This window comes from Danio aesculapii, chromosome 1, assembly GCF_903798145.1.
Source record: "Danio aesculapii chromosome 1, fDanAes4.1, whole genome shotgun sequence".
Classification (NCBI taxonomy): domain Eukaryota; kingdom Metazoa; phylum Chordata; class Actinopteri; order Cypriniformes; family Danionidae; genus Danio; species Danio aesculapii.
The window spans coordinates 40,681,988-40,709,279 of NC_079435.1; the positions used below are offsets into that span (position 1 = coordinate 40,681,988).

Here is a 27,292-nt window from a genome sequence, read left to right on the forward strand (position 1 = left end):
GCCCTGCGAATAAGTATATATATATATATATATATATATATATATATATATATATATATATATAGATAGATAGATAGATAGATAGATAGATAGATAGATAGATAGATAGATAGATAGATAGATAGATAGATAGATAGATAGATAGATAGATAGATAATTTATCATTAGTCAACAACACTTGCTAATAAATAAATATCTGCTAAATATTTAATTATGTTATTAATGCGTGGTGCAGCTACAAACCAAAATGCACCCCAAAAGCCACATGCGTGCTCTTAAGGCCCCAGTGTATATATATTTTTGTTCTTTTTTTTTAAAGACTAAAATAAGGGATGGTGTACTGTTTTTAAACACTTCAATACTCCCACTCTGCATTAGGCAGGATTGTTAATTTGTCATGCTGTTCACATGTACTTCTAAACACAACAACAATCATGGCTGTGAGAAAAGAGCAGTTTCATAAATATCTGGCAAATAGCCTTCTCCACAACAAGCGCCACCGCGACTGTCTCCTCTTTACATTGTTTTCTATTTATTGCAGACAGACACTGAATACCACGGCCTGTGTGCCTTCTCGTTAAAAACGTGGCACAACGAGGTGGTCATCTCATTTAATGTGTGAGTTTTTAAAAATCTCTCTGTGAGAGATCATACAGGTGCAGATATATCTGTATCATCTCTGCTTCTCGACTCTCCAGTTCATTCATGTGGCTAGTGTTGATTTGGATTGTTCTCCTTTCTGACCCCCTCGGAATAAGAAACAAATGGGGAAGAAATCTCATGTCAAAGAAGTTGATCATGGTAGATCAAAGGTGTATAGGAGTCAAAACAAACTGCCCCAAATGTTTGTTTTGGTGGGCATGCTGTAATGACTCAAAAAAGACTTTTTGAGTGGATTTAGTTCGAATTTACATTATTTCAATTAGTTGTTTTCATTTATTCATTTGCCATACTTAGTCTCTGTTCATCAGAGGTCACTCCAGCGGAATGAACCGCAAACTTATCTAGCATGTTTTACACAGCGGATGCCCTTCACATTCACACACATACACTACGGCCTTTACCGCATGTCTTTGGACTGTGGGTGAAACCAGAGCACCTGGAGGAAACCCAAATGAACACATGAATAACATAAAAACTCCACACAGAAATGGCAATTGGCCCAGCCGGAATCGAACCGGCGACCTTGTTGTTGTGAGGTGACAGTGCCAACCACTGTGTCACCCAGTTCGTACTTTTATTTTATTTAAAGTATACTGGGCACTTTAACATATGCTCAGAGGTTCTGTATGTTATCAGGCAAGGCAGGCAAATGCTTGGGGCTCCAGGCCAGAAGGGGCACCCCAAGGGCTGGCTTTCAATCACTAAGACAGTGACAAGTTTGCAATGACAGTGAAAGACTGGTGCAGACTCGCTAAAGCCCCGTTCAGACTACACAATTTTTATTGTAGGTTACAGATGGTTATTGACAGCCAGATTTAATGTCGATTACTTTGTCAGATTAAGCAATTTTGTCTAGGTTTGAGGGTACCTAATAAGCCAGAATACACATTGCTTCACAACCAATTATCACAACCACAGTTTCCTCCATTTGTGTGTGTTTTCTGAATGAAAACAGTAGAAAACAGCACTTTTGGAGCTGCAGAAAAAGTTTCCGAGCAACAACTAAAAACAACAACAGCCCTGGACCCACAAACGCTAATGTTACTTCAAATTAAGCTGTAGAAAATCCATTACCTTCAAAGATACATTCATATGGAAACTGCACTGCCACAAATGGAAACATATGGGAAAGACAGTATCGCTATTGTGAATGAGAACATATGAGTCATTTGTTAGCATGCATGCTAATTCTATTACTCACCAAGCTGCTAATATAACTTAAATTATATCATTTATATGCAAAAAAAAGTATTGCAAAGGTACCCGAATAAAAGTTAATTGTGTGCTGTCTCCAAGTGGTGTGCGTGTGTGTGCGCGCGCGTGTGTGTGTGCGTGTGTGTGGGTGCGTGCGTGTGTGCATGCGTGTGTGTGTGTGTGCTTTTGTACTACCCATCAGTTGAGTAATATTTGTGTTTTTAAGATCAATAAAATAAGAGTAATGTGTTATTTAATTATTTATGTTTTTTATTGTTCTGCTTTTGGGTGATGCAGTGGTTAGCACTGTCGCCTCACAACAAGAAGGTCGCTGGTTCGAGCCTGGCTGGGTCAGTTGGCATTTCTGTGTGGAGTTTGCATGTTCTCCTTGTGTTCACGTGGGTTTCCTCCGGGTGCTCTGGTTTCCCCCACAAGCCCAAAGACATGCAGTATAGGTAAATTGGGTAGGCTAAATTTGTCCGTGGTGTGTGTATGTGTGAATGAGTGTGTATGGATGTTTCCCAGTGATGATTTTTTGCCTTGTTTATAGTCCAAATATCTAAAATCCGGAAGAATATTTTAGACAAGCAAAACATATTGGCTTGTTTTAAGAAATAAGTCGGATAAGTTGGCGATTCATTCCGCTGTGGCAACCCCAGATTAATAAATGGACTAAGCTGAAAAGAAAATGAATGAATGTTTTGCTTTTGACTGTTCTGCTTTTTTTTTTTTTTTCAATTTCATCCCCTTTTTTATTCTCTATCCTGTTATTTGAGCCCATGAATACATGAATCTGTTATGTTTCTCTATCTGTTATTACCAGTGCACATTTTCATTTTCAATTTAAGCATATCTTTGTAGCTCGTGTTTTTGACCTTTTTCTCTTTCTGCCAAAACTGATAATGCCATTTCATGGCACCAAATTTTGCATCAGTTTTTTCTATCTCAAAATGATGTACTGTAGTTTAAAAGTAAGCACTGAGGTCCACCCTATTTTACAAAGGTCCACTTATTTTAAAATGTCTGTCCTTGAGGCACAGCTGTGATTACTATACTTTTCTGTTAAAGTCAGTGTTTAATGGAATTGTTTGTACTGTTCCAGTATGTGAAGACTTCTAATGAATAAATATAAACAACTGAAAAAAAAAGTTTATTATCTCCAAAGTATGTGCATTCTATTACACAGGTGAAGGATGCCTATAGCTTTAGGAACGTCATTGAGGAGAGACAACTGGGAATGTTGTCCCGAACACTGATGAGGAGGGTCCCTGAGGGTCTTTATTTCATAACACAACTCACTGCACCTGGGCAAGTGTGGACCCACACATAACTTTGTCCCAGGTCGGCTGAATTTCAGCGACGGCCCCGCCTGGCATTACCGGCAGTGGCTGTTTTAAACTAGGCCACATATTCCCTCTCCTCTCCTCTCCTCCTGCAATGCAACCTACTAAACCAGTCAAGCATAGAGACCCAATAAAACTTCTTCACTCTTCCTCTTCCCCCTGTCTTTCCCTTCTCACTCCTCTCATCTTCTCTTTTCTCTCAGCAGACCCTTGTTAATTGTATTGATCCTGATCTCCACAGACACTGTCCGCGAGTGACCTTACTCTAGTGGATTACATCAGAATTACAGCCCGACTCCACATGAAGTGGACGCATCCGCTGGGCTTATACCTCATATGAAAGAGCGCTGATCGGCCTGCAGTAATTGAATGTGCCCCAGGGGTGCTCTGAACCGCCCCATAAAGGGCCCGGCGCTGGAAATCAGCACACCCCGGTGCATGTATAGGGTTGCTAGGCGACATTTAGCCTTTATCAAAGACTGCCGGAAAACCAAATCATCAACATCTCCTTAACATCTGCTGGGCCAAACACATGTCTGATACATGAAATCATGCGCAAATAAATGCAAATAATACACTTATACAGAAGAATGAGGGTCGATTTGTATTTAATAATTTCTCTCTTATGAGGAAAGTGTACAATGAAGGAGCAAAGGTTGAATGTTAACCTGAATGTTAATATACACAATACTGCTTCCTACAGGATGAACTAGGGTATTGCAATTAAGATTATCACATTCACATCTTATGGCTTTTTTAAATGAAAACTCAGTTTCTGTCTTTATTTCTCTTTGCAGATCAGTATATTTATGACTCATCTCTCCAACTATGGAAACGACCGATTGGGATTATATACGTTCACTAATCTGGCAAACTTCCTAAAATGCTGGACCAACCTGAGGCTGCACACCCTTCCTCCATTGCAGCTCGCGCACAAGTACTTCACACTCTTCCCGGAGCAGAGAAACCCACTGTGGCAGGTCAGTCATGATTGACACTAAATGTCTTTTGACCATATTTTATATTACTTCAATGTTAAAGGGGAACTATTATGCAAAAATCACTTTTATAAGGGGTTTAAGCACAGTTGTGTGGCAACAGTCTGTGAATATAACCAGCGTCTAATAATAAAAATGTATTAATTCTATTTTATTATAATCACACTTTATAAAAACAGTGTTTACACTTTACAATAACAGTACCTGAATAATGATGTGTTAATATGTAAACTAAACATTACTTTATTATGAATTAATGATGAGTTAATGCATGCGCTAATCATGAACTAACTTTAACTAAACATGAGTCACATGAGTTCATGTGTGAATAACGTCCACCTTAATTACTTGTTAGTACATGTTGTTTATTAATGTATTAATTAGCATTTAAGTTTAAGCTAAATGTAACCAACATGCACTCATGAGCTGTTAATGTATAGTTATGTCATGACTTTACTTGGAGGGGCACATCACCATCAACTCATCCTTAACTCCTCAAGAACTCCTGTGTTTAACTGTTCATGTTGATGTTGACAGAACATTTTTCTATTGTTACTCAGTATAATTGAACTAGTTGGATGTCTTTAAGGAGTTCATGAGTAGTTAAAAATGGGTTAATGATGATGTGCCTTTCCAAAAAAGTCACGATATAACTACAGTATACATTAACATGTCATTAATGATACAACAAATATTTGTGACTTTTTATTAATTTTTCGTTGTATTCAGCGATCGCGGAATTGTGAAAAATTAGGGGGTCTGAATAATATTTCATAATATTACGTATTTTTTCACTTTTTTGATGACAGAAATGCAGCTTTGGTGAGCCAAAGATAATTATTTTTAAATAAATATTTTATTTTATTTGTTTATTTTTATTTTATTATTTTAACATAAAATGTTCTCAAGAAATGGCAACAAATAAAAGCCATACTTCTGCAAACTGGTATGTTTGTAAAATGCCTGCTCTCTGCAGCCTGTAATCCATGTAATTATCATTGTACATAAGCCACTCCACGTGTCTCAAGAGGACACTGACCAATGAAAAGCCAGAAAATAAAAATATGCCCTTTACAACTCCACACAGGGACAAACTTGGATGTATTTAGGTTTAGCACAGTTATAGCATTTTTTTCTCAAGCATTATTTGCAATTGCTCCTATTATGATATATTTTACAATTATGCTGAATATAAGTGTTCAACAGCTGTTGTGCTCATTATTTAGATACATCCTTATTGAGTTTTTAAACATAAGCTGCTTATCAAGTGTAAATTGAAGATTCTTACAGACGTCTGCAAGAACAGATGCATTACAGAAATACTATATGTCCTGAAAACCAATCCTGTCCAAACAGGGCATAAGAATAACCATTAATATCTGTCAGATGATCTCTGAAGATGAAGATCCATACACTGCAGTCATCCAGACCCTGACCTGTCCTCTGTTTCTGCTCCTGTTCACAGATCACATATTGATTTGCTTGAACTTTATCCCTCAGCTCATTCACCATATTGTGTTCTAGAACCCATGCGATGATAAACGGCATAAGGACATCTGGTCCAAAGAGAAGACCTGCGACAGGCTGCCCAAATTCATGGTGGTCGGGCCTCAGAAGACAGGTAATTCTGTTGCTCTGTTACAAGAGCGTGTTTCTTCCCTCTTCTCCTTGGCGGAGCTTCAAAGCTGAGTGTGTGTTCACGTATCTCCTCGCTTCGCTGTTCCCCTTGATCCTGCTTCATATCTCACCTTGTGCTGCTAGAAATGATGAAAGTGCAACTACGGGCGTTCAGCTCTAGAGGAGAACAATACAGACGCATCCCAAGAGGCCTGAGGGGGGGTAGAAAAGGGAAAATACAGAGTGCTGTTTTGGGGCTGTAAGATTTTGATTGGTGTCAAGACACTGTCTTGTTAAACACTTCTCCTCTCTGCACTCATCTTCTTTCTTGCTGTATCACAAACTCACAACACACACACACACACACACGCAAGGGAGAAAAATCCATAAGGTAAATGGCATATTGATCCCATGTCTCTTAGTTTCTCGGTCTGTGGGCTGAGTCTCCCTGCCCGAAATGTTTCTCTTCAGCGCTATCAGCTGCACATATAATTTCATCATTAGCAGGGGAAGGACTTGTTGATTTGCTTCTCCTCCTACTTCCTTTCTTTCCGGCCCTGCTGCTCTCTCCGTTCATCTCTCTTTCCTTCTCTCTTCAGGCACGACGGCTCTCTACCTCTTCTTGATCATGCATCCCTTCATCTCCAGCAACTTCCCCAGTGTCAAAACATTCGAGGAGGTTCAGTTTTTCAACACCAACAACTACCATAAAGGCATCGACTGGTGGGTGTAAAAACACTTTTGTGTGGGTTTCGCTTTGTCATTTGGGGGGAATATGCACTGGTGGAAATTACATGGATCATGAACAGGGCCTATAATTAATACTACTATGTCAATAGTACAATGGGTGTTCATGAGTTATGAAGATGTGCTATTTGCAACACAGGCTCACAGGGAAAATGTGCCCTTGTGTACATTCTTGAGAACCGAGAAATATGTGCTCACGAGTACATATATCAGCATTTTGGTGTAAAACGAATGCTACCGCGCAGGAAACCGCTGACTGCTTACTTCCATATGGACAGATTGTCTGGTGTAACTTGTTTGCACTGCAGCTCACTGCGAACAGTGCCAGACTTGAAAGGCAGAGTAGACTGGGGTTCGAGTCTGACGAAGAATGGTTCCAGAAACCAGGTAAAATGAAACCTAAAACAAGCAGCGTGAGATTTCAGTAGAAGCACATGGTCATAATGGCTTTTCTCTTCTAGTTTGCTTTTGTAAACACTATCAGTTGGGTTTAGGAAAGGGGGTATGTGAGTCAGTTGATATCATGCTGATGTAATATGCATAATAAACCACCTTCTCTCATGGACACGCACGGGAAGAATGTTAATATGTACACATGAAATATACAAAGCTGCCTAGATGGGATTTACAAGAAATGGTACGTGTGATAAATTGTGTCACAGTTACATATTTGAAATTGTCAAAAATGTCTAGGCGCCCTCTAGTGGACTTATGAAAACAAAAAACTGTCAAGAAGACTTAGTCCAGGGTACATTTTTGTCGGTTCTCAAAAATGTAGTCCTAGGCACATATTTCTAATGAGCATAGGTTGTATTACTTCTTCTACTTTTACTCCTACATCTTGTATTCAAGTTGGTTAACTTTGGTTGAGAAGGTTATATGATGTGACAACATTTTCAGCCTAAACATATCTATAGACTGGGGCACAGACAAAATGGCTGAAAAAAAAAAACCCAAAAAACTAAGGTTTAAAAACATATTGTTATGTGTAAGAAATGTTCTGGTTTACGTGAATGTCAGCAAGTCATTAGCCCCTTTTACACAGTAATACTGGTAAATATCCGGAAAATTTCCGGAACGACTTTACGAAATGTACATAATATGTGTGTGTGTGCTGGCGCTCATCAGCTGCTTCACGTGCACATGCATCATGAAAATGTTGTCATTAAGAAGGAACATGGTATGGTCATTTTTTATGATCTACATAGGCTTACAATGCTTTTGGGCATTGGCAGGTGTAGCAGGTTAGTTTAGACCCAGGTCATGAATATTAATTTGGTTATGCACAAATAATTTGACATGGTCTGACTTTGCTTTGATAAAGTATTCTGTTTGATATATTGATTTGGGGATCATATATATATAGTCCAAGTCAACATTAAAATAGCACAAAGAATATTTTTTACATAAAGCAATCATGTGAAGATCTATTTCTGTTTGAATTGCTATTCAGCTTAAGTACTTGTTACATAATGATTCGAGAGTGCAATTATTCTTACTGACCCGTTTAAGTGCTTAAGTGAACTTGTGGCATATTTAATTTGATAACTTCAATTCTGCATCTGCTGCTGTTAAGCTCAGGCTTTTGTAGGTCAGTGGATTAATATATGGATCAACAGCTGAAGGACTATTATAAATTGTTGGTCTAGTGATAACATCTTCCTTAACACAGACAGTTACATGTATTAGTCTGCCCTAGCATGACTCCTTTTTTAATAAGTCTGCTAAATAATTTACTGCTAAATGTACAAAATATAAATACTAGTACTCCTAATAATAATAATAATAATAATAATAATAATAATAATAATAATCAGGCGTGTTCACGTGGGTTTCCTCCCGGTGCTCCGGGTTCCCCCACAAGTCCAAAAACATGTGGTATAGGTGAATTGGGTAAGCTAAATCGTCCGTAGTGTATGTGTGTGATTGAGTGTGTATGGATGTTTCCCAGTAATGGTTTGCAGCTGGTAGGGTATCCGCTGTGTAAAATATATGCTGGATAAGTTGGCAGTTCATTCCGCTGTGGCGACCCCAGATTAATAAAGGGACTAAGCCGAAAGGAAAATGAATGAATTACTATGGGTGTCACGGTGGCGCAGTGGGTAGCACGATCCCCTCACAGCAAGAAGGTCGCTGGTTTGAGCTCCAGCTAGGTCAGTTGACATTTATGTGTGGAGTTTGCATGTTCTCCCCGTGTTCACGTGGGTTTCCTCTGGGTGCTCCAAACACATGCGCTACAGGTGAATCTGCTGCGTAAAACATATGCTGGATAAGTTGGCGGTTCATTCCGCTGTGGCGACCCCTGATTAATAAAGGAACTAAGCCAAAAAGAAAATGTTGAATGAATGAATAATAACTATACACATGTTTTTCAGGGGAAAAAATGTATTGTGGCAATGAATTGTGAATTTGTTCCCTTGACTTATTAGTTTGTCTGATTCATTTGTTCCCTCATTTTAGGTAAATTGTGGCTCGTTGTGCTAATTAGTTCCCTTGTTTCAAATTAAATCATGGCTGTAATATAACTAAAATGAAGGAAGCATTAGTACAAAGTGGCCACAATTTACACACAACATGGGATTATTTTAACAAATTACAACAAATTAATAAATAGCAAGACTATAATGAGTTCTTTCCCCCAACCGCACATCATGTCATTACATTTTTAATGGTTAAACTACAGGATTTTTTTCACCCAATTTTTTTTCCTATCTTGGACATTCTTATTTGTCATTGACCCAGATATATTTCTGCCTCAAGCTGGGTCATAAAGTGTACAAGACAAAATATGCTATGACAAAATGTCCCACAGTGAATGACACGTCTGCTTGTGTGTGCATTTGTCTTTGTTCGAGTTTCTTCTAATTCAATACACCTCTTTCTCGAAAGGTATATGGAGTTCTTTCCAGTTCCCTCTAATGTCAGCACCGATTTCCTGTTTGAGAAAAGTGCAAATTACTTTCCATCAGAGGAGACTCCCAAACGAGCCGCTGCTCTCCTTCCCAAAGCCAAGATCCTCACGCTGCTCATCAACCCTTCAGACCGGGCATACAGCTGGTACCAGGTACAACTGACCAATCACAGAGCACAAACTAGCCAGACTGGCCAATCAGAGGTCTGTGTGGTTGAAAGAGGCTGTACAGTGAAAGTCAGTGCCGTTTTGCCAGGAATAATAAATATGTACAGTGCTGTTCATTGTTTTTGGCTTAATAAGATTTCTGAAGTAAAAAAGATTTTGATTTTCAGCAAGAACATATTAAATTTAATTGTGAATATACATCAAAAGGGACAGTAAAATCTTTTATGACAACTATATTTTAGTTTCAACTAAAACAGGGGTGTCCAAACTCGTCCTGGAGGGCCGATGTCCTGCAAAGTTTAGTTTCAACCCCAATCAGACACACCTGGGCTAACTAATCAAGCTCTTAAGCTGTGGTCACACTGGATTTTTTTCCCCACACGCGTCTATTCATACGCGCTCGAATGCGTCAGACTGGAAATGCAAGCGTGTGCGACAAGTTTTGCAGTTCGCTGCGTTGCAAAGTTTAAGCTTGGTGAACTCAGACCTGCGAAATCGCATCACTTGACTGCGTGAGGCCAACCGATGACCTCTCTGAATAGAAATTTAAAATATATGGACCAATCGCTCGCTTTTTAAATGTCTAATCATCTTGTTTAATCCCGCCCCTTTTTTGCAGTGCCATACTACAAAATTTCGCAAGCTCAAACTTTGTGACCGCAGCTTTACTAGGCTTTCTAGAAACATCCTTGCAGGTGTGTTGAGGCAAGTTGGAACTAAAATATGCTGGACACTGGCCCTCTATGAATGAGTTTGGACACCCCTGGACTAAAATATTAGGCAGCACAACTTTTTTCAGCATAATACAATTACGAATAAGAAATGTTTCATGAGCAGAAAATCAGCATATCAAAATGATTTGTGAAGGCTTGTCAAGAGTAATATTGCGGAAAAAATTTACTTTTTTATCCCAAGAATAATTAGCATTTTAGAATCTATTAAACTAATTATTTTTTCAGATGCTGATTTTATTAATACATTTTTTGTCCTACAGATTAGAATGAACCAAAATCCTAGGACTCACTATCCATGAATTTTCAGGGTGACCATATGTGCCATATTTTATGAGACAGGATTTCTATTCTATTCTATTCTGTTCTTTTCCGTTCTGTTCGGTTCGGTTCCGTTCCATTCCGTTCATTACTGTTCTGTTCTGTTCTATTCTAATCTATTCTATTCTGTGCTTTAGCTGTTTGCATTGCACAGACTAATGGTTGTATGACATTTTGTAATCACTCTCATGGTACTTTGATGTCATACAACAATCAGTCTGAGCAGCATCACTTGAATGAACACATCTAATGTACAGTTAAAGTCAGAATTATTAGCCCCCCTGAATTATCAGCCCCCGTTTATTTTTTCCCCAATTTCTGTTCAAAGGAGAACACTGTAGACAGTTTAAAAAATAGCTTAAAGGGCTAATAATTTTGACCTTAAAATTGTTTTGAAAAAAATAACAACTGCTTTTATTCTAGCTGAAATAAAACAAATAAGACTTTCCCCAAAAATCAAAAATATTATCAGACAAAATTTCCTTGCTCTGTTAAACATTTTTTTTTATTCAAAGGGGGGCTAATAATTCAGATTTCAACTTTATATGCATATTTGCATCATTTTGAAAGTTCTCTGTAATTCACACCTTATCACATGCCACGATTGGTAGATTATACACAATGTTTGAGTGTTATTGTTCAAACTGCTTTCATTAAGGCTTAACTTCAGATATAAAAATAAAGCCAAAAACAAAGTCAAATACAGAAATGTATGTCCCTAAAAATGCAGCATATAGTCAACCTAATTTTCCAGAATCTGATTTTGAGAGAGGCAGGAGTGTGTCTCTCGAATTCTGACTTTTAATATGCATAAAAAATCTCTCTTTTTTAACTTTTTTATGTTGCTGTTACAAGAGCTTCTGAGTTTGACTCATGTTTTCTTAACATTTTCTAAACATTTGTACAGAAGAGTACATCACTAGTCAGACTTTTGAGTTACTAAAACATCTCTTAATTTTGTAACCTCTTCAGTAATGGAGTAGTTAATGTCTGTGAATATTCAGACACAATAAGTATGAATGCTTTTGCATTCTCTGCAGCTGTGAAGAGTGAAGCTGTCAGACAAATTGATCAGAATACATAAAACAATAATGTGATTCATGAGAATGAGATAGAATATGCTGTGAAGAATGATTAAAATGCAGCTGAATAAATACGGCTAAATAAGCTAAATCTGTTTAGTGTAAAACACTCATCCAGACCTAAAGAGGGCAGTGTGTTTGATGTGCTATTGGAATGCAGCTTTAGCACACATTTTATTTGACATTTTATAATAGTTATATATTCATGAATGAAATCATTCTGGTTTTCTGCATGAATAATGCTGTGCTGGGTGCTTTTCTGCTGGAAAAGCATGCACATGTTCATGTGCGATATTGAGGAGGGATTGAATATGTGTAAGTGTGAGTGAGAACATCACTGGGTGTAAACGTGAGGTAGAAATCTCATCAACAGCAGGCACAGGAGGGCACAGCATGACACTGCTATCACACACCACGACAATAGGAAAAGAAAAACATTTCATCTCTTCCTCTCATCTCCTGTACTCAAAGAATATTTTTATACATTAAATACAATTGAAGCCTTGAACATTATCTCGCTTCTTGCACAGCTTCTTATCAAATAAACTAGGAGTGTCAAACTCATTTTAGGTTAAGGGCCGGATATTTATATCAGATGATTACCTTCAGTGAAATGTTAATTTGCACATAATTACATGTTAATTAACCATACAACCTAAATTATAATTTAGAAAAAAAATGAAGCATTTCAAATGAAACATATTTCAGAAGCTTATTTTCTGACGATGGATGAGAAAGACTGGTTTGCAGTCTTCATTCTAATTCTTCTCAAAGGTGATCTATTGGGTTGAAGTCAGGACACTGTGCAGGCCAGTCAAGTTCCATGTTCATCCATGTATATATGGACTCTGCTTTATGCACTGGTGCGCAGTCATGTTGGAACAGGAAGGGACCCTAAAAAACAACCCCACATTATAATCTCCCTCAATCAAACTTCACACTTAGCACAATGCAGTCACGCAAGTACTGTTCTCCTGGCAACCACCAAACCCAGACTTGTCCATCAGAAGTGTGATTCGTCACTCCAGAGATCACATCTACACTTTCTAGGGTCCAGCGGCAGCAAGCTTTACATCACTTTGCATTGCACTTAGGATGGACCAGCTACTAATTCAAATTTTCTTTTGAAAAACATATACATTTTTTAACAAACACTGTAGTGCTGCTCTGAACAAAAAAGACAAATTGTCTTCTCCAGATATGTTAGGAATTATTTTTGATGACAAGTAAGACTGTGTTGAAAAGTCTTCTAATGCAGTTATTTTTGTTGTTGTTGAACTGTTGCATAAAATAAATTATTTGAAAACATACAAAAGTAAATAATGTATTTATGCAATTTCCCACAAAAGCCAACATATCCAAAATACAACCACATAACATAGGCTTACTATAGTGATTCGGGAGAGAGCAAATGACCTTTGTAGTTGCCATTTTGTGGTTTTGTGTTTGAAATGGTTTTGCTGTCATCTGCAGCATCAGAGGGCTCATGAAGACCCAGCAGCTCTGCAGTTCAGTTTCTATGAGGTGATTTCAGCAGATAATCAGGCTCCTCCTGAGCTGCGCTCTCTGCAGAACCGCTGTCTCATACCCGGACTCTACGCCACACACCTGGAGAGATGGCTTACATACTACCCTCCTAACCAGGTAACACACACCTGCCTATGCTCTTGAATAACCTTTGCTAATGTATGTTATCAGAATCTGCTTTTACATTCAGTCTTTCTCTTTCTGTCTCTCTGTCTCTTCATGTAGCTGATGATTATTGATGGACAGCAGCTGAGAAATGACCCAGCTAAAGTGATGGACGAGCTTCAGAAATTTTTGGGTGTCACTCCATATTACAACTACTCCCAGGCGCTGACGTAAGAGCCACACACACACACTGCACACTACCTGACAAAAGTCTTCTTGTAAAAATAATAATAACTTGCAAATAATAACTTGACTTCTAGTTGATCATTTGGAAAGGTGTCAGATATTAGATTTTTCCGATGAGTCATCTGTTGAACTGCATCCCAATCATCACATTCAGTATAGGAGTGTGCAAGACATGTGGATGACAACATCAACAGCCTGTGGTATCAATATTTGTGCTGCCCATTACATTACAAACCACAGGAGAGTACAAATTCTTCAGCAGGATGGCGCTCCTTCTCATACTTCAGCCTCCACATCAAAGTTCCTGAAAGCAAAGAAGGTCAAGGTGCTCCAGGATTGGCCAGCCCAGTCACCAGATATGAACATTATTGAGCATGTCTGGAATAAGATGAAGGTGGAGGCATCGAAGATGAATCCAAAGAATCTTGATGAACTCTGGGAGTCCTGCAAGAACGCTTTCTTTGCCATTCCAGAAGACTGCATTAATAAGTTATTTGAGTCATTGCAGAGATGTATGGATGCAGTCATCCAAGCTCATGGGAGTCATACACAATATTCATTGTTTCCACTGCACCATGATTTTATATTCTATACTGTACATTATTTCTGTTAAGTGACATGACTTTTGTCTAAGCAAAATCAGACCTTACTGTCCTAATTATGTTTAAAAATCAAGGCATGATCATACTTTATTTTGGTAAAATAAGTGTAATCTAGAGGCCTTTGCCTTTCATAAAAGCCACATCTGATACCAAATGATCAACTAGAAGTCAAGTTATTGTTTGTTTTTCTAAAACTTAGGTGACAAGACTTTTGTCAGGTAGTCTATGTTTTATATTAAGGACATAACTGGCAGTCACTGACTTTCACAATTGGAAAAACATAAGTCAATAAGTACTGTTTTTCCCCCACATTCTTAAAAAAAAATTCTGTTCAGCAGAAGAAAAAAGTAATAAAGGTTTAGTACCACTTGAACAGGAAGAGAGTGAGTAAATGATGACAGAATTATATGTTTTTGAATGAGCTATTCCTAACATTTATTAAGCAAGCTTAAATTATGCCATCTCAACAAATCAAAAAAGAACTGCTTCAGTATTATGTCTCTGTAATGTAGGTTTTTTTTGTAGATTTTATTATCACTTTAGGAACATTTGGTCCCCACATGGATAAACAAATGTGTTCATACACAGATTACCCAGATGGACAGAGGCTCATCCAGAGATGTGATACAGGAGCAATGCTGCCATCCATGCTGTTAGACAATCAGTTGATAAAACGAGCTCACAGATCCGTGTTCTCAGCGGTTGATTTCTGTATAATCTATACAGAGCCTGAATGAGATTAATTGTGATAATCTGGCTGTAGTCATTAGCACAGCGTGAGAGCAAGAGGATTAACTTCATCTGGCCTCTCCAATTAAAAACAGCTCATTAGGCATCTGACACTTTCTCTGTTTAATTGCTCTTAAAGTGTCATTGTATATTCTTGCAATTTTGAAAACATAAAGGAAAGTGAGGAGAGGAGGGAATGCTGTGCAGCATAATTTGCAAAAGTGTCATTCAGTGTCATACAGTACTTATTAATAACTGAATATACACCTGTCGGAGGACGCGGCCACACCTTCTCATGAATAATATTTCAAAATCAACACTTGGCATGTTCAGTCATGTTTGAAGTGCAAGCGAGATCCAACTTGTCTAAAAGAAAACATGTTTAGAAACACATCTTCTAACAGAGAAGTGTTGTTTTTTTATTCTGTTCACCAGAACATCATTTGGTAACACATATATGTGGAATATATCTCGCATTAAAGGGATAGTTTGTCCAAAACTGACAATTCTGCCATTGTTTACTCATCCTTCACTTGTTCTTCACTTGTTCTTAAAAAAAGATATTTTGAAGAAACCTGGATATCTGTCGTTTAAATCTGTAATCAAATCAGTATTTGATTCTCCTACTGTGGGAGCCAATAGTTACAGATTTTTGGCTTTCTTTAAAATATCTAATTTATTGTTTAAACTAATGAAGTAACTCATGAAGGTTTGGAACCACCAGAGGGAGAGTAACGAGTGAGAACATTATTATTATTTTTGGGTGAACTATTCCTTAGACTTATCCTGTTGAGTGAAACACAGACAGAAAATTCAAAATAATGCAATAAAAATGGTCATTAAAAATAAAAAATAAAAAAACATAGTGAAAATATGTTTGTGGCAGATATACACTCACTGGCCACTTTATGAGGTACATCGCCATTTGCCTTCAAAACTGCCTTAATCCTTTGTGGCATAGATTCAACAAGGTACTGGAAATATTTCTCAGAGATTTTGGTCCATATTGACTTGATAGAATCGAGCAGTTGCTGCAGATTTGTTGGTTGCACATCCATGATGTGAATCTCCCGTTCCACTACATCCCAAAGGTGCTCTAATGGCCATTTGAGTACAGTGAACTCATTGTCATGTTCAAGAAACCAGTCTGAGATGATTCGCGCTTTATGATATGGCACGTTATCCTGCTGGAAGTAGCCATCATAAGATGGGTACATTGTGGTCATAAAGGGATGGACATGGTCAACAACAATACTCAGGTGGGCTGTGGTGTTGCCACAATGCTCAGTTGGCACTTATGGGCCCAAAGTATGCCAAGAAAATATCCCACACCATTACACCACCAGCAGCAGCCTGAAATGTTGATACAAGGCAGGATGGGTCCATGCTTTCATGTTGTTGATGGCAATTTCTGACCCCACCATTCGAATGTCACAGCAGAAACCGAGACTCATGAGACCAGGCAACAATTTTCTGATCTTCTATTGTCCAATTTTGGTGAGCCTGTGTGAATTGTAGCCTCAGTTTCCTGTTCTTAGCTGGCAAGAGTTCTGCTGCTGTAACCCATCCGCCTCAAGGTTGGAAGTGTTGTGCGTTCATAGATGCTCTTCTGCATACCTCTATTGTATCGAGTGGTCCTTTGAGTTACTGTTGCCTTTCTATCAGCTCGAACCAGTCTGGCCATTCTCCTCTGACATCAGCAAGGCATTTGCGCCCACAGAACTGCCGCTCACTGGATATTTCCTCTTTTTCGGATCATTCTCTGTAAAACGTAGAGATGGTTGTGTGTGAAGATCCCAGTTGATCAGCAGTTCTTGAATATACTCAGACCAGCCCGGCATCAACAACCATGCCACATTCAAAGTCACTTAAATCACCTTTTTCCTTATTCTGATGCTCGGTTTGAACTGCAGCAGATTGTCTTGACCATGTCTACATGCCTAAATGCATTGAGTTGCTGCCATGTGATTGGATGATTAGAAATTTGCATTAACAAGCAGTTGGACAGGTGTACCTAATAAAGTAGCTGGTGAGTGTATTTTATCTACCCAACCTAACTTGCAATTGTAAAAAAAAAAAAAAGAAATACATGGTTATTTCAAACTACTAAAAAATCTGTGAAATTAAAATTTTTTAATTTGTTCAACATCAAAAGTTGATGGATCAGAGATCAAGATCCCATAATACTGTTCGAAATCAAAAGAAATAACTTACTGTATGAATCACAAACTCCAGGCATACTGTTTGTTAATTGGTATTTTTTACAGTGTTCAAAAAAATGTGTTTTTGAAAGAGAAAGATACATTCATTCATTAATTTTCTTTTTGGCTTAGTCGCTTTATTAATCCGGGGTCGCCACAGCGGAATGAACCGCCGGAAGAGAAAGATCTTCCAGAAAATCACTAACTACAATAATGCATACTGTAAATCTTTGTGTTTATTATATTTTATGTTTTAATAATATCAAATATTGCATTGAAACTCTAAAGACCAAAACTGCATTGTGGTAAAAAATAAATGTAAAAAATCGCAAAGATAATTTTGAAATACAGAAATGGTCGTATCAGATTTTCATTCTACAACCATTGATTTCAGAGGCCAAAAGATTGAACCCCGCATTACCTGTGGCCAGGTGTAGTCTATTTCAGTCAGTGTGTGTGTGTGCTCGTACATGTGTGTGTGCGTGCGTGTGTGTGAGAGCATGTGCGTGTAAATGCTCTGTGTGTCTCTGCATGTGTTCTCCACCGCAGACAGCTCCATCAATCTTTAGCTTTTATTAATAACCTCCCTCTGTTTGAGTCTCTCTCACTTCATCTCTCCACACATCTCCTCTCTCTCTCTCTCTCTCTCTCTCTCTCTCTCTCATCATGCCCGTTTCTACTTTTTCTTGTTCTCTGTCACTTTCATTTACTATCACTTCTTTCCATGGCTTTGCTTTCCTCATTTCATATTTTGTTTCAGTCTCTGTCTTTCAGCAATCTTCTTCTGCATTTCCTCTGCCTGTCATCAATCTCGTGCGTCATCTAGCAGTCACTCTGCCTCTCTGTTGCTTACATCTCTTTACTGGCTGTTCCTTGTGTATTTTTGGCCTTGTTAAGCTCTAAAATAAAGTATTTAAACATTGATTTTACACTCTTCACTGGTTTATTTCATTTGACAGTAACACAGTTCAACAGTTAATGTCCAAGAATTAGGCCATCTTTAAAATGCTGGGCTGTTTTAAACCACATTTGAGTAAAATATGGACAAACCCAAAGTAATGTAACTGGGTTGCATTTTTAAATCTAATTTTAACAGTGGTTCAGTCTGTCCATATTTTACCTACACTTATACAATAGTGTGTTTGAAATGGGCGGCATGGTGGCTCAGTGGTTAGCACTGTCACCTCACAGCAAGAGGGTCACTGGTTCAAGTCCTGACAGGGCCAGTTGGCATTCTGTGTGGAGTTTGCATGTTCTCCCCTTGTTGGTGTGGGTGTCCGCTGGGTGCTCTGGTTTCCCCCACAGTCCAAAGAAATGCGCTATAGGTGAATTGGATGAACTAAAGTAGTGTATGAGTGTGTGTGTGAATGGGTGTGTATGGGTGTTTCCCATTACTGGGTTGTGGCTGGAAGGGCATCTGCTGCGTAAAACATGTGATGGAATAGTTAGCGGTTCATTCCTCTGTGGTGACCTCTGAAATAGAGACAAAGCCGAAAGACAATGAATGAAAGAAATGAATGAATGAATAAATGTGTTTGAAATGATTCAGTTATGTTAAAATTCTGCAATTATGTTTAATTTATTAGCCAGCAATGTATTCATCCTAAATGCCCACAAATAAATATTGTTTTTGCATTTATTAGCAAAAAAAGCTAATCTGAAGTAATTCAATATTGAAATTGCTTTCCCAACACTTTATGGATGTGTAATTAATGTGTTTACATAATTTAGGCAGTGGCCTGCAGTCCTGCACTTTTTGAACTTTGTTCTCTTTGTCTTACATACAAATAACCTGATTCTAATGTCTACTCTAATTTTATCATCAATTATTCATAAAGAGTCTTATTTTTGTGTGTTTTTTTTCCCCAAAATCTATAACTTTCCAAAATTACAGATAAAAGTTACAGTACAGAGTTCAGTTAAAAATAAAGTTTATGTTTTTGTTTTGTTTATCTGATCAAAATTTTAAATAAACATACATTTTTGGACAGATTAAATATTGAAATGGCATGTTATTACATTTTGAATTAGATTACCATAAAGCACTTTATAACTTTATATAGGGCGTATAAAAATAATAAAAAGTTTCTGAAGCAATTATATCATAAATAAATAAATAGATTTTCTTACTTTTAAAATAAGTCAACCCCAGGGATAGAAAAGAACTTGAAGTTGAAAAAAGGCTTTGATATTCTTTATTCTTTCTGTATTTTCTGGGACTAAGACTAAACAAAGGATATCTGAGAATGCTGTAGAGCAAGAAATAAGAAAAGGGACTGAGTTAAACGAAACAGAGAGAGAGAGAGAGGAGTAAAACAAAAATGCATTGTGCCACATATGTGTCATGTATTGTGTCATGTAAAACCTACCCAAATTTTATAATGCATTTTACTGAGAGCTTTTTGATGTGTTTCTGTATGCTTATCAAACCAGGCCATGTCTCATCTGACAGACAGACAAGGTTACAACAGATATCTGTCAGTCAGACACGAGTGTGCGAGTGTGTGAGTGTGTGTGTGTGTGTGTGTGTGTGTGTGTGTGTGTGTGTGTGTGTGTGTGTGGTGTGTGTGTGTGTGTGTGTGTGTGTGTGTGTGTGTGTGTGTGTGTGTGTGTGTGTGTGTGTGTGTGTGTGTGTGCTAACATTCTAGAGTTTTCCCAAATTCTTTCATCATTGAATTTCAGAAAAATAAGAGAGACTCAGAGAATGGATGGATTGGATTGGACTAGATAGATGGACGAATGGATGGATGGATTGGACTACATAGATGGATGGATGGATGGATGGATGGATGGATAGATGGATTGGACTTAATGGATGGATGGATTGGACTACATGGATGGATGGATGGATGGATGGATGGATGGATGGATGGATGGATGGATGGATGGATGGATGGATGGATGGATTGGATTACATAGATGGACGGATGGATGAATTGGACTTGATAGATGGATGGATGGATGGATGGATGGATTGGACTACATAGATGGAGGGATGGATGGATGAATTGGACTACATAGATGGATGGATTGGACTTGATGGATGGATAGATGGATGGATTGGACTAGATAGATGGATGGATGGATGGATGGATTGGACTACACAGATGGACGGATGGATGGATGAATTGGACTACATAGATGGATGGATGGATGGATGGATGGATTGGACTTGATGGATGGATGGATTGGACTAGATAGATGGATAGATGGATGGATGGATGGATGGATGGATGGATGGATGGATGGATAAATTGATTGGATTGAACTACATGGATGGATGGATGGATGGATGGATGGATGGATGGATGGATGGATGGATGGATGGATGGATAAATGGATTGATGGGATTGGACTAGGTGAATGGATGATGGATTGGACTTGATTTGGACTGCATAGATGGATGGATGGGTGGGTGGATGGATGGATGGATGGATGGGATTGGACTAGATGGATAGGTGGATGGATGGATGGATGGATTGGACTGGATGGATGGATGAATGAATGAATAAATGCATGGATTGATGGATTGGACTAGATAGATGGATGGATGGGTGGATGGATGGTCGTATGGATAAATGGGATTAGACTAGATAGATGGATGGATAGATGGATGGATTGGATTAGATATATGAATGGATGGATGGATGGATGAGATTGGACTACATGGATGGATGGATGGATGGATGGATGGATGGATGGATGGATGGATGGATGGATGGATGGATGGATGGATGGATGGATTGGACTAAATAGACAGACAGACAGACAGACAGACAGACAGACAGACAGACAGACAGACAGACAGACAGACAGACAGACAGACAGACAGATAGATAGATAGATAGATAGATAGATAGATAGATAGATAGATAGATAGATAGATAGATAGATAGATAGATAGATAGATAGATAGATAGATAGATAGATAGATAGATAGATAGATAGATAGATAGATAATGCATTGGAAACAGATTTTTTAATCAAAGTAAAGAGTTTCAGAGTGTAAAGAACTCTCTGTTTGTTCACAGGTTTGATCCTCAGAAGGGCTTCTGGTGTCAGCTGTTGGAAGGGGGCAGAACTAAGTGTTTGGGGAAGAGCAAGGGCCGCAAATACTCACCCATGGACTCTGAGGTACCACCTAACAACAGTAAACTCTGAGCAAAATGGAGCCTTTAATCTTTAATGATTACCGCTGCATTATCGAGGCCTGCCATCATTGAGCATTATGGGTCACAGAGAGAGGGAGAACTCACTCTGACCTCTGACTGATCAATTTTGCAGTAGATAACATGTCTGTAGAGCATGTGCTGAATAACTGATACCTACAAAACAGCTATCACTCCTGCTGCAGATTTTTCTGTTTTTATTCCTCTGTTTTCCAGCTCACACCTAAAAAAATAACTCAGATAGATCTCCCAAAAATATATAGATCCTTATCTTTACTGATCCTCTTGTTGGTCCAAACTTGTATGACTTTTTTCTGCAGAACACGAAAGAAAATGTTTCAGAGAATGTTTCTACTGTTGTTGTACACTGAACGTCATTGGAGGTTGAAAGTCATGTAGGTTTGAACATTAGTTCACTCAAAAATGAAATTTCTGATATTAATGACCCTCATGACATTATAATCCCATGAGACCTTTGATCGTCTTCAGAACAAAAATTAGGATATTTTAGATGAAATCCAACAGTTTCCTCATCCTCCGGTACCGAGACGTTCAAAATTCAGAAAAGGAACCAAAAATATTGTCAAAAAAATTCATGTGACTTCAGTGGTTTTGTAATCATATGACGCTCCAAAAACATTTTTGTGTGTAAAAAATACTTTGAATCTTCTCTTTTTCTTCTCTTTTGATATTCTCTTCAATGACCGGTTAGGGTGCACATTTACTATGGGCCAGTGCTTAATTTGATCCAAATCTTGCCAGATCCTGTTCTGAAAAATGTCAGATATTCATGTTTTGCGTTCTGATATTTATTGTAATAGATCCAGCATTAACTTGTGCGTGGTGAATACCTACGCACACAGGTACTACGATACCACAGATACTTTGATGTCTTTGACAATACAAGCATGGGCTGGGAACACAGAGACTCCACACCCCACCAGGTGGGAATGCCGGAAAGTTCACTCCTCTTCTTTCCTTCATTTACATTTGAAGCATCTCCCGCACTCCCTACTGTTCACTCACCCTCCTCTTCATCCAACTTACACAGAACGGTCATCTCAAAACATAAATGTTCTATATGAATCCAAGTGACTTTATCTATAATGTTTGATATCATTTGAAACTTCTCAGTGTGACTGGTACAATGGTCTCATTCCCTCACTAATAGATATGATCAAAATAATAGATATATAACTTTAGGTATCTTTTGAACCACTGCTAAGGGTGTGCCTTTACCTAGGGGGCTTCTATTCAAATTGCCTTTTGTTCCCTATAGGCAGTAACTCTTCAGATCTAACAGATCCACTAAATGCAAATGCATATTGTTGTTCCACACATGCCGCTCCTTGAAGGAGATTCTTGGTCTGACTACTTAAGGAAAAGTGTCGAGAAGATCAGGGTGATTCTGTAACCAGATTAGCCCATAGTATGGAGCTCTCAATTTTATGTTTTGTATTGATCGTTTATGAATTGATGTTACAGGATGTTACAGGAATGCAAATGCAGGAGAATAATATACAATAACAAATTGAAGAGAATATTCAATCATAATCTAAATGAAGTTTATTTATAAACAATTTCGAGAGGATCACATGCTTACGATTGACACGGCTCGCCCTGAGTCAAGCTAATGTACGAACCACCAATCAGACGATTCTTAACTCAGTATAAATAACCAAAGCATCTTACCTTTAGTCATCTTCATCTTGAAAAATCCTTCCTTCCACCCCCTCTCCTCCTCTCTTTCTCTATAGGGCAGCACGGCGGCCCAGTGGCTAGCACTGCGGCCTCACAGCAAGAATGCCTCTGGTTCGGGTCTCTACCCACCTACCCAGTCTGCATTTCTGTGTGGAGTTCATGTTCTCCCCGTGCTCGCGTGGGTTTTCCACGGGTCTTCCGGTTTCCTCCTACAGTCCAAAACATGAGACATAAGTAAATTGACTAAACCAAAGCAGCAACATAGTCAAATTCCACCAGCAACTCACCCTAATAGCAATCCTTAAGCAGCAGGAGGAGGGTTGGGGGGGGCTTTCTCGAGATCTACCTGAGCTCGGTAACTTTTATTTCCTGGTTTTGTTCTGGGAATTATTCATTTACAAATTAAGCACTGCTATAGGCAATACAATGCTTTTGTGTTGTGCTTCTGACTCTAATGGCAATACATTATATTTCCTGTAGTAAGATATTGGAGTCATTAAAAAAAAATTGGTGTGCACAAAAGTTTTCTTGGAGCTTCATATGATTACAGTTAAACCACTGAAGTCCTTTTCTTTGAACATCTTTGGACCATTGCTGTATATAGAAGGCCAGATAGCTCTCTGCCTCCATCTAAAATATATTAATTTGTTCCAAAGATGAATGAAGATCTCAGTGATCTGACATGAGAGTGAGTCATTAATAACATGCTTTTTCATTTTTGGGTCAACTAACTCTTTAATGTGAATTAATTAAGATGTTTTCTTTATTTTGCTTGGTGGAATTTAATTTTTATAAGCTTTGTACATATTCAGTTCTAATTTCAGTGATTGTAATTTAATATCTTGCAATTTTGAGAAAAGAAAATCAGAAATCTGAGAAGTAAACTCAGAAACCTGAATGAATAAAAGTATAAACTTGTTTTTTTTTTCGCTTCACTTTTTCCACATTTTTTATGTTACAGCCTTATTCCAAAATTAATTATATTCATTTATTTCCTCAAAATTCTACACACAATACCCCATAATGACAACGTGAAATTTTTTTTAAATTGTTGCGAATTAATAAAAAAAAAAAAAATGCAAAAAATCATGTACATAAGTATTCACAGCCTTTGCCGTGAAGCTCTAAATTGAGCTCAGGTACATTCTGTTTCCACTTATCATTCTTGAGATGTTTCAGCAGCTTAATTGGAGTTCACCTGTGGTAAATTCAGTTAATTAGACATGATTTGAAAAGGCATATACCTGTCTATATAAGGTCCCAGCGTTGACAGTGCATGTCAAAGCACAAATCAAATCATGAAGACAAAGGAATTATCTGTAGACTTCTGAGACAGGATTGTCTCGAGGCACAAGGGGAAGGTTACAGAAAAATTTCTGCTGCTCTGAAAGTTCCAATGAGCACAGAGGTGTCCATCATCCGTAAGTGGAAGATGTTTGAAACCACCAGGACTCTTCCTAGAGCTGGCAGACCATCTAAGCTGAGTGATCGGGGAGAAGGGCCTTAGTCAGGGAGGTGGTCATTCTGTCTGAGCTCCAGCATTTTTCTGTGGAGAGAGGAGAACCTTACAGAAGGACAACCATCTGTGCAGCAATCCACCAATCAGGCCTGTATGGTAGAGTAGCCAGACGGAAGCCACTCCCCGCTTGGAATTTGCTAAAAGGCATCTGGAGGACTCTCAGACCATAAGAAACAAAATTCTCTGGTCTGATGAGACTAAAATTGAACTCTTTGGTGTGAATGCCAGGCGTTACAATTGGAGAAAACAAGGCACCGTTCATCACCAGGCTAATACCATCTCTACAGTGAAGCATGGTGATGGCAACATCATGCTGTAGGGATGTTTTTCAGCAGCAGGAACTGGAAGACTAGTCAGGATGGAGGGAAATATGAATGCAGCAATATACAGATACATCTTGAATGAAAACCTGCTTCAGAGTGCTCTTGACCTTAGACTGGGGCAACGGTTCATCTTCCAGCAGGACAATGACCCAAAGCACACCGCCAAAATATCAATGGAGTGGTTTCACAACAACTCGGTGAATGTCCTTGAGTGGCCCAGCCAGAGCCCAGACCTAAACCCTATTGAACATCTCTGGAGAGACCTGGAAATGGCTGTACACTGTTGCTTCCCATCCAACCTGATAGAGCTTGAGAGGTACTGCTAAGAGAAATGGCAAAAAATTCCCAAAGACAGGTGTGCCAAGCTTGTGGCATCATATTCAAAAATACTTGAGGCTGTAATTGCTGCCATATGTGCATCAACAAAGTATTGAGCAAACAATGTGAATACACCTTGAAATTATGGGGTATTGTGTGTAGAATGTTGAAGAAATTAAAGAATTTAATTCATTTTGGAATAAGGCTGTAACATAAAAAATGTGGAAAAAGTGAAGTGCTATGAATACTTTCTGGATGCACTGTATATTGTGCTATTGTGACTTTTTATCTCAGAGTAATGTAAGCTGCACAGCAGGTAACACCAGTAACACAGAGTTCTTAATGTGTGCAAAACCCATACTGAAAAAGAGCTCGGTTTCACCCCTGTATTTTATACAATATAATATATCTGCTCCACTCACTAAACACATTTTCTGTTCTCTCTGTTTTCTGTTTCTAGTCACGAGCGTTTCTCTCCAGATACTACAGGGATCAGAACATTGAATTATCTAAGCTGCTGCACAGACTGGGTCAACCGTTACCAGCCTGGCTCAGAGAGGAGCTCCAGAAGGTCAGGTAGCCCAAACCAAACCAGCGCCCCTCTGGGTCAAAGGTCCAGTTTCACCCCTCAAAGAAAAAAGTGGACAATTGAACAATACCTGCAAGGTCAAAAATTCAACCCACCAATCAGTGGAAGCAGTGTGATCATCCATAGTGTTTTTGGATGATCAAAAAGGTCAGATTTTTTGGGGGGAGATGGTGATGTTACTGTGACCCTTGAACTTCAAATGCAGCCAGACAAAATCTGCATAATGACTTAAACGAAATCAAATGTAAACCTCGACACACTTCCTGCTATATTTACCATCGCTCCATCAGACACTGGATATAAAAGTATGGCTTTAGATTTTATACGTCATCATTGAGAGATTTAGAAGTGCACAACTACTGTTCATAACCTCACTCTTGCGAATATATCAGTCAATCAATCTATCAGCCAATCAACGCGAAGATGCAAAGTGATATGAATCAACATGGAGAGATGGAGAGCACGGTTTGCTGCGTCAGATTTAAACCGGTCAATGGAGTGATGTCATTGTGATGTCAATGTCTCAGTCCACGTCCCCAATTACTGTTGTTAGAGGATGAGCTGAAGAGAAACCATTTCAGTTTGTGTGTGCTCGCGTGTGTGGGAGGAGTGTGTGTGTGTGTGTGTGTGTGTGTGTGTGTGTGTGTGTGTGTGTGTGTGTTCGTGCGAATGGGCATATGTCTGTTGCCAGGTAGCCTTAGCCCCGCCCACTGGACTGCAACTGGTTGGCTGATGAATTTGAAGTGTGACTTTTATTTTTGAAAACAATTTGCCTCAATACAGTGATAAAGTGCTTTGAGAAATATGTAAATAACTATATATATATTCAATAAACACTGGAGATATTCATGTTTCTGTAAAGCAGTTCTTGCAAACATCTGTCTCTATTTGTGCTTAAAATATACACGTATGATAACATACACATATTTTTATGTAAAAAAAAATCTTAATTAACAGTCGGCTGTAGCTCATGATTTATAGGTGTTTTCGGATTATTTGCATTATTATATTGCATTATTGCACTGTAAAACTCAAAAGGTTAAGGTAACTCAAACTGTTTAAGTTCAAAAACTAATCCGAATGAGTACTGTGAACATAATCCATTTGAGTAAAAGAAGCAAATTGAGCACAGTAAAACTCAATAAATAAAGAGAACTCAAACCAACTGAGTACTGTAAAGCCCAATAAGTTAAGGCAACTCAAACCGTTTGAGGAAACCATTTGCTACAAACTACACTGTAAAACCCAACAGTCAACTTTACTAAATGAAATGAGTGTAGTTAACTCAAAATTGAGGGAAAGTTAATTCTACTCATTTGAAAAGAGTTTTGAACTCAATGTTAAAGGTAATAAGTTCATTAAATACCTTAATACTTCAACCTAAATGGATTAAGTTCACAGTACTCATATGGATTAGTTTTTTAACTCAAATGGTTTGTAGCAATCGGTTTCCTTAAATAGTTTGAGTTACCTTAACTTCATGGGTTT

At 38.3% G+C, this 27,292-nt stretch overlaps 1 protein-coding gene across 1 annotated transcript in view; it reads left to right on the forward strand.

Moving 5' to 3' along the window:
* ndst3 (N-deacetylase/N-sulfotransferase (heparan glucosaminyl) 3) overlaps nt 1–26,640 on the forward strand; it is a 129,535-nt gene extending 102,895 nt beyond the window's left edge. Inside the window, 8 exon segments of the mRNA XM_056460394.1 lie at nt 3,998–4,180; nt 5,723–5,819; nt 6,415–6,538; nt 9,452–9,626; nt 13,249–13,419; nt 13,528–13,637; nt 21,217–21,319; nt 25,676–26,640. Coding sequence (XP_056316369.1) covers nt 3,998–4,180; nt 5,723–5,819; nt 6,415–6,538; nt 9,452–9,626; nt 13,249–13,419; nt 13,528–13,637; nt 21,217–21,319; nt 25,676–25,795 — 1,083 coding nt within the window. The 3' untranslated portion in view covers nt 25,796–26,640.
* Nucleotides 26,641–27,292: the final 652 nt, after the last annotated feature.